Source organism: Artemia sp. Qi Xiang Cuo, chromosome 17 (genome assembly GCF_049724085.1).
Source record: "Artemia sp. Qi Xiang Cuo chromosome 17, ASM4972408v1, whole genome shotgun sequence".
In the NCBI taxonomy this organism is placed as follows: domain Eukaryota; kingdom Metazoa; phylum Arthropoda; class Branchiopoda; order Anostraca; family Artemiidae; genus Artemia; species Artemia sp. Qi Xiang Cuo.
Window position 1 is genome coordinate 18123490 of NC_142810.1, and position 14266 is coordinate 18137755.

Sequence of the window (14266 nt, forward strand, 5' to 3'; positions counted from 1 at the left end):
CTTTTGTGAATTGGTAGAATCCTCATATACGTCTTAAAAGAAGATGATGACTTAGAAGAGAAAAAAAAATAGACGAAGTAGAAGAAGAGAAAAGAATAGTAGAATCGTTTTTCTATTATTCAGGCTGTTTGGTGAATTTATTTGCGAAAAAACAATTGGTAGAATTTGTAGTCTAAAGCATGCACGTACGCGGATAATTATCTCAGGGAGGGAGTAAATAAAAAAAAGAGGCAAATTCTACGCTAAGTATAAGAAATTATAGAGAAAGAAGGAAAAATCAAGAGATTACAGAGAAGGAAGGTGGGCTAGAAGAGCCCTTAGAATTTTGACTGATTTGAGATAACTGGCTTACACATGGAATAATGGCACCTATTGCGTTTTCAGTAAAAATGAAATACGAATATATTCAAGAAAACATCAAGCATTACATATAATATTTGAATTTTTTGAAAATAAAATATTTTTGGGGAAGTATAGATTGGATTACCGTCAGTTCATGTTCCACCGAAACCTGAATTGTGCGTTTGTGCATAGACCTTAAAGACAGCTATTGATACAACCTATTGAATGGGGTACTCTCTCTTTGTGTCCAGTGTATACATACCAGCTACGTTCGACACAGCTGCCCAGTCTTGAGTGTTACACAAATTACTGGAACGTGGAGTTAATGTTCATGTCGTAGCAGTTCTTTACTGATATTCGGGCAGTTTTTTTAAAGTCAGACTGATAGGAGATAACCTTATCAGACCAATTAAACTTGTAAAAGGTCATCGAAAAGGACTGTATTGAGTCCCATCGTGTTTAACACCAAGACATCCGGTTTAACAAACAATCTTGCAAGAAGATTCAGCACCGACCTTTACGACGTAAACCAGCTTTAGCATGCGGCCGACCTGCTAATGTTAAGATGAAACCAAGCTTCTCTACAAGAGAAAATTGACCGCTTGATAACTGGATACGAAACCATCGGTCTAATAGTCGGTGCACTAAAGATAAAAATTGGGAAATGGAGATGGTGCACTAAAGATGGAGTTTTGTCGGTGCACTAAAGATGGAAATTTCGCCCAACGGCAAACAAACAGAAAAGCAGTGATCTGATATATTAAGGTTGGACAAACAAAGATTCTCCACCGAAAATCCATGAAGTGATGGGAATAACGCACATTCATGGTAACAGAAGTTCTTGTTTACTGGTAAATGAGAAAATTATGGACAGTATTTGCTCAGATTACGGCAAGCTTGTTTCTCTAGTCTGAAGTTTAGTCTGAACAGGAAGATTTGCACCACTGTTGCATTCCGTCATCTATTTTATGTATCGTCGCTATGGGACTGGTTCACACAAACTGAATGACTTAAACTCCGGTCTGTAGAACCAATGGTCGGCTGAAAACTTCCCTAAAAAACGTATTTGAAACGTTATTTGAGTTTTGGCATCTATACCCGATTCATGAGTACAAATGAAATGTTTAATTTAAGTCTTTGGTACTGAAGTGTTCTTGTTTTTGTTTTTCCTACTACTCCGCTTTTCTCTCTTTTGTGCGAGCAGGCAAAAATCAAATAACAAATATTAGTAATATTCTCTACCTTCAGAGAGTAAATTCCGAATATAATGTTTGGCAATAAATACAAGTAGAGAAATATTTATATATAAATAAACTGTAACCAAACTAGGGTTTGTGATTTGCTGGGTATTTTTTATTTCTGAGTTATAAAAGGCCTGTCCAAACTTCTGGAGGTCAAACCCACTCGAGAACCAATGGTTGCAAGCTAATATGATACTTGTTAGACTGAGAGATGCCGTAGACAAAGTTTTAAGAGAAGAACAGTGCGGTTTTAGAAAAGGTAGAGGATGTGTCGATCAAATTTTCACTCGTAGGCTAATAATTGAGAAGTGCCTGAGTTTTCAAACACCTTTGGTCTTCAGTCTAATAGATTATGAGCAAGCGTTCAATTCTGTTGATAGAAGAGCTTTAGTAAAGGTTTTATCCTTGTATACCAGACAAATACATTAAAGTGACTATTGCTATGTACGAGAATAACACTGCTGCGGTTAAGGTAGGAAATGAGGTTGTGTTCTATCCTCCTTTACATGGGTTATTTTGATGAACTTTCTCTTAATAAGCAAAGGAAAGGCAATAGGAGAACACAGAATCAAACTGGGGAAGAAAAATTCTTCTGAACTTAGATTATACTGATGGTTTAAGCATCCTAGATGAAAATGTAAGCAAAATGAATGAGCTTTTAAAGGTTTTGTGAGTTGAGGGTATTAGAATAGGTTTAAAAATTAATGTTAAGAAGACTAAGTCACTAAGGCTAGGAATACGTGAAGGTGACGTTGGGTAATGAAAAGATTGATCAGGTCGGCAGCTTCACTTACCTTGGTAGTATTATTAGCAAAGATGGTGGGATCAGTGAAGATGTTAAAAGTAGAATATCCAAGGCTCAGGGTGTTTTTTCACAGCTAAAAAACGTTTGGAAGGATAGGAAGATAAGTCTGCAAACCAAGATCAGAATATTAGAATCTAAAGGGACGACAATGGTTACATATGGCTCTTAAGCATAGACACTCCGAGAAGCGGATGAAGATTTGCTAGATGTTTTCCAGAGATATTGCTTAAGGACTGTTCTGGGTACTCGGCTGACTGACCGTATTTCAAACAATAGGCTATACGAAAAATGTGGTTCAATACCACTCTAGGGCTATAATGAAAGAAAGGTTGAGGTGGATAGGGCACGTTGTGTGGATGAAGAATGACAGATTGCCGAAGATTGTTCTTTTTGACCAACCGTCTAGGACTAAACGGAAAGCAGGTCGTCCTCGTCTGGGGTGGGACGACGTCATAAAGAAAGATTTAAAGGAAATGGGAACTTCGTGGGCGGGTGTAAAAAGGGAGGCTTAGAATAGATTGGGGCGGAAGAGGAGCGTGCGTAGCTGTGTTGGCCTCAGGCGGCTTGGTGCTGGGGTGAGTAGTTAGTAGCAGTAGTAGTAGTAGTATTGGAAACACAAAATGTTAGAATTCCATATAAAAAATTGACATTAAAAAAAAAAAATATACTAAAGGATTTATTGACTTCCTTTTTATAGATGCTTTAATTAGGGCACTTTCATTTTAGAATTTCACAAAGCGCTTGTTTAAAAACGTTTCTTCATTCCTCCATTGACATTTTTGGCAATCGTTCGACATAGCAAATTAACATAATGGTTTCATAGATCCCCTCAAAAGCGTGTAAGCTGATAGCCCCCCTATAAAAATAAGTCGTTTCAGAGAACTTTTGTGGGTGTTCTCAAAGAAAACCAACGATAGGACAGATCTTAGAAGGAATGCTTACACCCCCCCCCCCCGATATTGGTTACATCAATAACATAACGTCAGAAGCTACAATATTTTTTGATAGGGTATAAAATAGGAGAAAAATTACAAATTAATAAAAAATAATAAATATTATAACCTCTTGAAATAATCTAGAAACTTCGCAAACGAGACAACTGTCAGATTTCTCAGGAAGACGACACATATGCCTATCGGATAAGAAATAGTCTCGTAGTAACGGGGTATGAATCAACGTTTGCACGATGCAACTCATAAAACATGTATTGCCCAGATTGATCAGCCCTCGGAGACCTGCAAAAAAAAAAAAATTAAAAAAGAAAAGCAAAAAAAAAAACGGTGTACAAAAGTGAAAACAGAAAAACCAAAAGGAATAACAAGCAGACTAAACGTCCATACACTCCCTACTCTTAACTAAAAAAAAGGTGGGGTGTCAGAGGTTATTTCCTAGGGGGCTAAAACTAAAAAAAAAACAAATTTTTATAAAGCAAGGAAAAAGCTTTCCGGTAGTGTAACGGATCCAAAAAGACTTGTACAAGTTTTGAAGGGTAAATATTATTCCAGTTTCAAGTAGACTATTTCAAGAGCGTTCAAAGTCATTCTAGGCAGGAGGAGGTGGTCAACTATTGAAAAGACACTGTCAAATCATTTGCCGACGAAGAAGTACGCTGTTTATTACTATTTTGGCTCTTCCAAGGGCAGTCTCAACCCCCCCTTATATATACCACTGCCCAAACCTGTATAACGAACAAGGCCGTATCCAGTGGGGGTAGGGGGGTTTAGGGGGTTTGAACCCCCCCCCGAAATGTTTGTCTGACTCGTAAAAATGTAACAAAAATGGAAAAAAAAATTTTGTATGCGTTTTTTTTAGTTTTTTTGTGTAACCCCCCCCCCCAAAAAAAAAAATTTTTTTTTAGTAAAACCCCTCCGAAAAATAATCCTGGACACGGCCTTGATAACGAATTTAGAATCGGCAGCAACAAAAACTAAACATTTCTAAGGTCACAATACAAGATAAAATACTAACTCGTAATACTAAGGACCCCCCCCCCACCATGAAGTAGAACTACTATAGGATTCAAAAATACTAAATCCTAGAATTTGTAATCAGTCACCCAATAGGACCTTATCAAGCCAATTACATTATTTGATTTGTTATTTTGTATCCACAGCTAAAATTTTGAAATTACGTTAGATTTTTCTTTTCTCATAATGTAGTCCACGACCTGATGTCGCACACTTAATTTGGTCCTTCATGATCAGCAAGTTTCACAATATTTTATTCATTATCATAATTATCTTATGGCAAACAAAGGGGGAAACCAAGAAGAAGGTGGAACCAAATAGTTTTTTGGGTGAGGGGTCTGATGTCTTAATGTTATGTGTGTATCCATAACTATAATTTTGGAAAGACCTTAGGCTTTCTTTTCTGATAATATATTTTAGGACTTGATGTCGCACAGTTGTTGGCCCTTCGTGATAAACAAGTATCACAAGATTTTAATCACTGTCATAGTTATCTAATGGCAAACGAGGGGGGGGGGCAAAGAGAAGGTGGAACCGAAAAATTTTTGGGTGAAGAGCCTAGTATCTTAATGTTATTGTGCATCCATAACTACAATTTTGAAAAGACCTTAGTTCTGTTTCTCATAATGTGTCCCAGGACTTAATGTCGCACAGTTATTGGCCCTTCATGATGAACAAGTTTCACAATATTTTATTCATTAGTTATCTTATGGCAAACAAGGGGAGACACCAAGGAGAAGGTGAAACCAGAAGATTGTTTGATGTGAGTGGAATCCTGCTACTTTTTCTAAAGGCACTCCTATCGCACTGCTACCAACCACCAGCAAGTAAAGTTTGCTGCCAAATGCTGCCAGAGCGCTGCCAAGAATGATTCTTGGCAGCATTCTAAAGCTTATGCAGTGTTTGAGGAATTTCGGTAGATGGTTTACTAATGACATCTACTTCGGAGCAATTCCATATTGTTAATATGGAAGTTATAAATTTTTAAATCTCCATTGCCTGCAATGCAATTGCAAGTACTTCCTGAATTCTAGCAGAATGTGAGTCATAACGTCTTAACTTAATTCAAAATCATATTTTAATGGCTGGTGGGTGGTGAATTACCTTACGTAAAATGCATGTCAGATTTTTGTAATACATCTGCATTTTTAAACACCTTTCCCTCCAAGCTATATTTTATGCTATTTCTAGCCGTTCTGATTCTGACTTCCTTACCCCATTCTCTATTCAATTTTAGAGTTACCCATGGCTCTCAATTAAGCCTCTCTAGCATCTTACCACCCCCCTCCCTTTGACATATTATTCCTCTATTTAAGAATAAAAATACTATTCACATGTACAAAGTCTAAAGTATCATTAACTTGACCTGAACAATCCTCAAATCAGCCCTTTGACAATTTATTTGTCCACTTGTATGCCTGTGGCCAGAGTTGAGAACACGTCTCTGATCTTCTGCTTTTTGGTTATCATTTACTGCAAAAAGACCAGGTATCCTGACTTCCTTTGGCCAGAGTTAAACAAGAAGAGTAAAAAAAAAAAGACTCAAACTAGTCCTACTGGGTGACATAGATCAAGAGGATCTTTAGTCACAGTATGAGAAAATAACAATTCTTAGCGAAGACAACATAACAATAACAATTCATGACAACATACCACTTCTTAGTGAAGAAAGCGGCAGCTAAAATTGTTCATTGATATAATTGACAAATACAGACTTTTACACTCTAAGTCTTTCCATACAAACATAGTCAGTCCGGATCAAACAATACAATAAAAATGAGAGACTATGATAGAAAAGGAAAAAAAAGTACAATTACCCATAACAAAATTACTTAATTATCTAAGAAAATTACCTAAGCAACTCACCAATTAACGGTGAGCCTAAGATCTGCTTCTTTCTAAAATTTGCTTTCGATAGACCTATACTGGGACGTTGTTAACTCAAACTTTGATAAATCAAATTCCATGATTTTTAAACGTTTTCTGGCCCCTCAAACTTTCGATGGGACCCAACAGCAATTCATTTTAAATCAGAGGCAATAGACAAAAAAAAACATACAAAAAAGAAATATTTGGCAAAAAGCCTTATGGCTTGTGCCTGTGTGCGGCCATTCTCGCAACTATAAAATAAATCACTCATCAACGGATTCCCTAAAAAAAAAAAAAAAAAAAAAAAAAATATAAAGATAAAATCTTCTTTTTTTACCATCTGAGACCGATCTTCTCCCATTGATTTTAGATCATTTTTTCCCATGCATCATGCAGAATATAAACTCTCTCTCTCTCTCTCTCTATATATATATATATATATATATATATATATATATAAACTCGGGCATAGAAAACTTTTAACATTGCTCTTAATTAGAAAGACGGTTGCATTTACCTCATGGTATTTAGATTTCTGTGTTCAGCATGTCAATATTTTTTTATTGTAGATTCTAAAACACGCTAATTTGCAACATTCATATAATAACAACAACAACAAAAATGAGAAACAGCATGTTTATATGCACAAATAAATGAAAAACCCTCCAGTTTTATAAAAGAAAAGGCCAGATCTCCATAGATAAAAATTTGCGCGATTTTTTTATGATTTACCTTCCTTAACGATTTTGACTGCTGAGTTTGTATAGGAATATTTTATAAAATTTATGTTTGCTTCCAGCTGATTTCTTCAAATATATGGAATATCAATTACCGAATCATTTATTAATTCACTGATAAGAAAGGAAGGATTTATTAAAAAAAAAACATAATAAACCAAAAACTATTGCTACCTCCCCGAAAAAGCAAAGCCTGTGCGTGGGGGAGGTAGAGAAAAGAAAGTCCTTAGAACAAAAAGAACACTTGGCCACCGACACCACTAATACCTTCACACTAAAGAATAAATACATAAAAAAAAACATCATTACTTTACTTTTCCTCCAGGAACATCATATAAACATAACCCCCATAATAAACAAATAAATAAATCAAAACTCATATTCTGCAAAAAGCAGATCCTTAATGGAATTCTAAATATATGGGGATCTCCAATAATCCTTATATCACTAGTTAGACTATTCCATTAGTTAAGTTCCATTATAGTTAGACATCCGTGTACCTCCATAAAAAAAAAAAAAAAAAAAAAAAAAAAAAAAAAAAAAAAAAAGCATAAACAGGAATAAATGCCTCTAGGTACACAGATTCGAAATAAGATTCAATAATTCAAAATATGAGTTTTGTTTACGAATTCAAATTAAAGGTCTGACAGAATGGTAAAGTTTTCCATTTTGAAGATAATACCACAGAAATAAAATGGCTAATCTTACCATAGAAAAGGGGAGAGCAGCGCGATTATGTAAATCTTACCATGAATACATGAATACTTACCAATTGTCGACAAGCCAGAAATTCTCTTCCTTTTAGAATTTTGTCTGAGTAAATCCGCCTCAACAGGACTAGGTTCCCACGGCTTGAATGGCTCACCTAGACCAAGGGCTTTTAAAGCCTTCCTATTATGAGCGTGTGCAATAATCTCGAATTCACGATCATATACGTAATCACTGCACTGAGTACAAAATACTGCGCCATAGCAAAGGTCCACAGCTAAAACAGAGGAAGTTTCATTATCTAAATAATTGTTTTAATAGCAAGATTTGCAGAATAGTCAGTATCACTACCACCGACCTCATTGCACCACCAACCCCTACCCGGACAGAAATGTAGCTGCAACGCTCCTTCCTGCCCATATCTGTTTCGCCCATATTTTGCCGCGAAATGGCTTTTTATACCGCATTTGTTCCCGTATGTAAAATTTGTCCAACTTTAAGTTTCTTATCTTTCACAAATGTCTTTGTTGCATAAAATGGGGATTTCAAAGACGCGTCCGACTTGTTTCGCGGAAGTCAACTACGGACCTTAATTAATGACCCCTCGGCGGTCGGCAGCTTGTCCCCTGGGAGGCCAGTGTGTTCGAAGGGGGTTGAGCTATTTTTGCGGGTTTGACGAAACTTTGACGTTTGAGTTTCTCAGTTCATCTCATGAATTCATGACCTCTGTCAGCTCAGCCCAAGTGTTTTCAAGTTAGCAATAAGGACCAGACAGACTTGTCTTATTTCACAGGATTGTCTGATGGTATTGATGGTAAGTAGTAACTATATTTAAGTAGCCTAGGTGTCGTAAGAACCGTTATTAGCCAAAATGTGGGGGGAGAGGTATTTATCGATTGGCTTGTCATTTTTACCGACTGTTTTATGCAGACAAAAACGAATATTATTTAGAAAAAACGACTGTGTTGACAAAGAGTCGGCTGATTTTAAGAAAAATAACTATTTTCAAGAAGAAACCGACTTTTTTAAAGAAAAATCTACTGTTTCCAAATAAAAAATTGAGTGTTTTCACGAAAAATAGCGGCGCGGCGCGTTGACTCGGCTACTTTTTAACGACTGGCCGACAATATTTGGGAGGGGGGCGCCCCGCCTCCTACCTAGTCGCTATGGCCCGGGATATAATCAGGTCAGAAAGAGTTTACTGAGCCAAAAAGTACTGGCCTATCCTAGGGGGTGGGCGGCTTCTATGATCTGTTTTCTGTTTACCAAAATGCGTGTTTTAACTAGTTGCCAGTTCGTTACTTCATCATTTCAAAATTCGAATTCATCATATGGTATCAACGAGAGGTGTAGCCTAGTTCTTACGGAAAGTTTTGAAAGCCCGATTCTCACTAGAAGAGATCATCAAAGTCAGGATGATGAAACAGCTAAGAAATATAATTTTTTTCGAAATTAGCAATTTCCTTGTTAGCACTTGTCGACTGTGTCCAGCCTTTCTACTCTCCGACGCGGTTGGCTGGACGCAAAATATCTGATAACTGAATGTGCCTCTGTGAAAGTGAAAAACAAGACCAAAGGTTCTATGGGATCCCAAAAATTCAATATTTAATCCACACATTGGGTTTTGTCTTCGCTAGATCCAGTCTTTGCCAGAATCCTTGAACATTTTTACTCTTAAAGATCTAGAAACAGATTAAGGCCAAATAGCTAATCCTCTGAGAAAACCAAGTTCAGATTTGGATTCAGCATGTGTGTTTACCTATATAAATCATATCCATTTTGACGATACCGATCGAAACGATCCTGCCTTCTACCAATTTTCCAGTTTCACCGAAATTCCGGAGCTACTTGTCTGGCGAAAAATTGAAGCTCAGAAACGAATTTAGTGTATCTCCTTACCCCTATTTCCAACATCTAGTCAACTTCAAATAAAAAATATACGGATAACAAATTATCTGATTTCAGACAGACTCCGGACAAAATATATGTCCAGCTTAAAAACAATTGTCATATACGGCTTCGGCATGCCCTCTTACCCCGAAATTGAACATCTTATCAACTTCAAATAAAACTTTTACGTTTAACAAACTTTCTGGTTTTGGCCGGATTCCGGGCGAACAACTTGCCCGGCGAGAAGATGGTTTTCATTACCGTGTTCAGCATGTTTTCTTACCCCATAAACGAATATCTCATTAGCTGTTTAAAAATATTTTGTCTGTCCCTTAATTTGAATCCCCACCCCTAAGTGTAGGGCTACAGAGCCCATCTACAAACTCAACCTTTCCCTTGACCCAAAGGATCCTCCCACCGAGTTTCATCAAAATATCTCATTCCCTTCGACAGTTATCGTGCTTAGGCTACAGACGGACAGACGGAAACCTTTTGCAATGTCATAGGTATCCCTCCACTTACGTTTTGGGATCCCGACAAGCAAAAAAATAGAAGTCCAAAACGGATGATAGTTGACCAGGCATCCAAAATGAACAAGACCAAAATTTTCTATGGAATCCCAAAATTTAATCTGTGATCCAAACAATTGGCTCATGTAGGTATCCGTTCTTCAGCGGACTCCTTAAAATTGAACTGAAAAGCAATTTTTTGTATGTGTATTTTAAGTGAATACAATGGATTGTGTTAAGAGGAGTTTTGGAACCTCAATACAAATTTTGAACCTCAATACAAACTCGGCTTTTCAGTGGCCCCATCAAATGAGCTTGGTTAACACTGCTCAGTGCGTGAACGCCTATTTGTCTTAAATCGTTTTCATCAAGCATGCAACACAGTTACTAGCTGTAGAGGTACCCCAAATATGACAGGGAATATCACTGTATGGAATTTTATTAATCGCGAATATATTCAAGTAATGCATACAACGGATATTTCGGCCCTTCTTGGCAAGGGTCCTCGTCAGGCTGTCAAACTTCATGATCAACCTCAAGGAAGGATACTTTCTCTGAATAGGATCGTAATTGCCGTATCCGTTTAATTCGCTGCTTGAATATGTGTGTCCAAGTCAGCATGGGCCCAAGTCATAGCAACGAAATAACGCATTTTCATTTGGTCTTTCAGCCCTTTTCGGGGAACAAATTTTACTATTCAGATTTAGAAACAGAATTTTTCATTGAGTGGTTTTTGTTGTTGTGTGTGCTATTTTGTACTCTCTCTATTTCTTTCCTTTGATTACTCCACTATCTTAAACTTATAGAGTGGGTCATAAATATCATTATTATACAACAATAATTGCGTTTTCGCAGATACCATGGTATTCGATATACGGTCTAAAGTCGTTTCTGCAGCTACCGTGGTATCCGATACCATGGTCAAAAGGCCTTTTTGCAGTTGTCGTGGTATCTGGCCAGCTACCACGGTAACTGATATTCAGATATCACGGTCCGACCGTGGTATCTGAAATGTCATCTCATTTTCATCAAATTTTGTCAAATTGGTGAGAAAGAAGTTCAGCACTTAGTTATGTAATTTGATATCAGTTTTTCTTTCGGGATGACTTTTGAAAAGTGCAATTTCGGCAATATAATAGTCGTTTTTGCAGTGGACCGTATATCAGATATCACGGTAACTGCAAAACGACTAACTGCAGATCCGCAGTTACCGTGGTAACAAGGGTATCAGCAAAAACGCAACATATGTATGTTTACGTCATATCTACTGTGATTTGACGTCATATCTGCTTTGACAAAAGTGATCAAAACTCCCTGCCTTACTTCTGCCAAATTTCCGACTTCAGCCGGATTCCCGGCGAAGGATTTATTCGGAAAGAACAAAGGGTTCTCAGCAGGCTGGCGCTGGAAGAAATTAAACTGATGCAGATTTGTTTTTTTCACCAGCAAGTCAATCCATGAAAGAAAGGACATAATAGCTAAATATTTCTCTTGTTTATAGACCAGACTTGTTACAACATAATGGCAGAAGTAATAGATATCGATCAGGAATATGAGGACGGTGATAAAGACTCGGACGATAGTGAAACCTCTAACAAAAAACCGAGGATCACAAAGAAAAGGGCAGAACAAAGATACAAGACTGAGTGGGAAAGAGAATCTGACTTTAATGAATGGTTTCGAAAAGGAAAGGTGCAGACCGGTCAAAACAGTGGATATTTAGCTCACTGTCTTTACTGCAAATAGGATTTCGTTTGTAAAAAAAGGAAACACGACGCAAAAAGGCACAAACAGACCAAAGCTCCCGAAGAAAATAAAAAAGCGTGGATAACTTCGTCTTCTAAGACCATGCCATTGAGTCTTCATTTTTCTGGTGATTCAAAAATCGAAAGCGTGGCCACTGTTGAAGCAAAGCTAGTGACATTTCTCGTTGAGCACGATCTACCCTATTCGCTTTCTGAAGACTTGCTGAGACTTGCGAAAAGTATGCCCGGCCCAGATCTTCTAAGCCAGGCCACTCTTGGTAGAACTAAAGCAACTAATATTGCTCGACAAGTGGTGGCCCCTCATTTTCATGAAAAGCTTCTTGAAAACCTGAAAACGAATCTTTTCTCAGTAGTAATTGACGAGACCACAGATTCCTCTGTAGCCGAACAACTTGCTGTTTGTGTCAGCTTTTGTGACGAAGCAATGAATGTGCAAGTAGATTTGCTCGCTCTTGTCGAATGCAGCGACGGATCAGCGTCTGGTCTATTCAACCAGCTAGTGAAGATGATGGATGATGTCAAGAAGGCAGGTGTTCCTCAACAGAACTGGTTCGGATTCTGCTCTAACACAACGAATGCTATGAGGGGGATGATCCACTGAGTCAAAACACTTGTTGAAGGGAAATATCCCTGGATTACAGATGCGGAGTGTAGCTGCCATCTGTTTACTCTAGTAGCAAGTCATGCTTGCAAAAAATTGTCCAACAGCCTCAAAGATCTATGTCGGACTGAATGCAATCACTTCAGGCACAGTGCAAAACGCCAAGATGCATATAGGAAGGAATTTCAAGTCTTTAATCAAGTGGAACAGCACAGATTCCTTGCTTTGGCTCCAACACGCTGGTCGTCCTTTCAAAACTGTGCAGGCCGTATTCTCGAACATTGGGATACTCTTACGTTGCACTGGGACTCGTTGGTACTTGATGATCCCTCGCATGCTAATGATCATGTAAGAATGACACTAAACAACCCATACTCGAGGGTTATGATGTTTTTTGTCGAGTACGTGTTGGGAGAGCTGAATGAGTTCAACACCATCTTCAAGTCTGAAAAACCCCTTTTTCACCTCATGAAAACCCAGGTGGAAAAACTTCTTCGGACATTATCTCCGAATCCGTCGCTCTGCGAGGGATTTCAACGTCGAAGCTGTTCAACAAATTCTTGACCGTTTTCCATTCTCTGAAAAGATCTACGAACTGGTACACTTGCTTACCCCAAGCTCTAGTTATGAACTGAAAGTTCCCAGTCTTCGTCAGTTCTTCTACTACTACGATTCTGCGCTTTGGAATAAAGCAAAGCTAGAGCAGGAATGGCGGTCTGTACCGAGTGTAGCTCTATCTAGTACTGTCGATCTTCCTGACGTAGATAACATGGACATTGTCGTTTACTGGCGCCACATCTTGCAAACGAGGTCACCAAATGGTAGTCGGATGTTCCCAAATGTCGGGAAAATGGTTCAGTACTTTTTCTCACTCCCTTTCTCAAACGTTATTGCCGAGCGTCTCTTCAGTTTGCTCATGGAACAGAAAACTGATAAGCGAAACCGACTGAGTGCAGTGACTCTTTCGGCAACACTAAAAACCAAGTGTGGCCTTAAGCGCAATTCTAAAGGAGGGCTTGACTCGGGCAAGTCAGTGCTAGAGCTAGAACCCGGACTAGCCAAGCGTGTACTCAAAGTGAAGGCTAGTGCCTCTTCTCGTGACTGTAATGTTTTGAACCAAAGCATTGTGTATGGTCTGGCCAAAGATATTGTTTTTGACACACGTGAACAGTCCGATTAATATTGTCTGTTTGTCTTGTATTATTTATCTGCAATTAATCTTGTCTGTTTGCCTTGTATTATTTATTTGAATGTTCCTTCTTGAACCTTTTGATATTGATTTTGATTAAACATTAATCGAAAAAGGTTAAGATACTAGAATCTAGTTACCCATCAATTATTCTATTGGATAGGCTTGAAGGCCCAAGGGAAAATCGCTTTTAATTTCTTCACTATTCACTTCACATTTATACGGTTTTCCCACCGTGGACTCTCCCTGCTGTGGTACCTCTGCATTTTTACTTCGGTTGCGTGCTTGACGAAAACGATGAACGACAAATGTGTGTTCACGGACTGAGCAGACCATGCTTACCTTTGACCGCTGAAAAGAAGGATAGATAGCACGTGTTTTCTCAAATTTATGACAGATCTTCACCACACTTAACTTGACACTGAATCAACATTCATATTAAAGCGAGATTTTTTCACCCATTCTCTCAAAAATACAAAACACAGCTTTTCCAAGAATTTCGGGCATGCCGCGGTTTTTACCGCATTTTGGTTCAAGGATGCCGCGGAAATGCCGCTTTTTGACGAGGCCGGCACCGCGGAGCGGTGCAGGTCGAGTGGCAACACTGGTTCCGAGGGTTAACCCGTGAAGATTCTATTTTCT

General features: G+C 38.2%; 1 protein-coding gene across 2 annotated transcripts in view; it reads right to left on the reverse strand.

Annotated features, from left to right (window-relative positions):
• Positions 1-14266, reverse strand: part of LOC148941972 (ubiquitin carboxyl-terminal hydrolase 22-like) — a 74655-nt gene that overhangs the window by 33648 nt on the left and 26741 nt on the right. For both annotated transcript variants that reach the window (XM_089103560.1, XM_089103561.1), the window contains exons 3-4: positions 7731-7946; positions 3451-3623 (exon numbers count right to left, since the gene is read on the reverse strand). In XM_089103560.1, coding sequence (XP_088959686.1) covers positions 3451-3623; positions 7731-7946 — 389 coding nt within the window. The remainder of the gene's footprint in view (positions 1-3450; positions 3624-7730; positions 7947-14266) is intronic.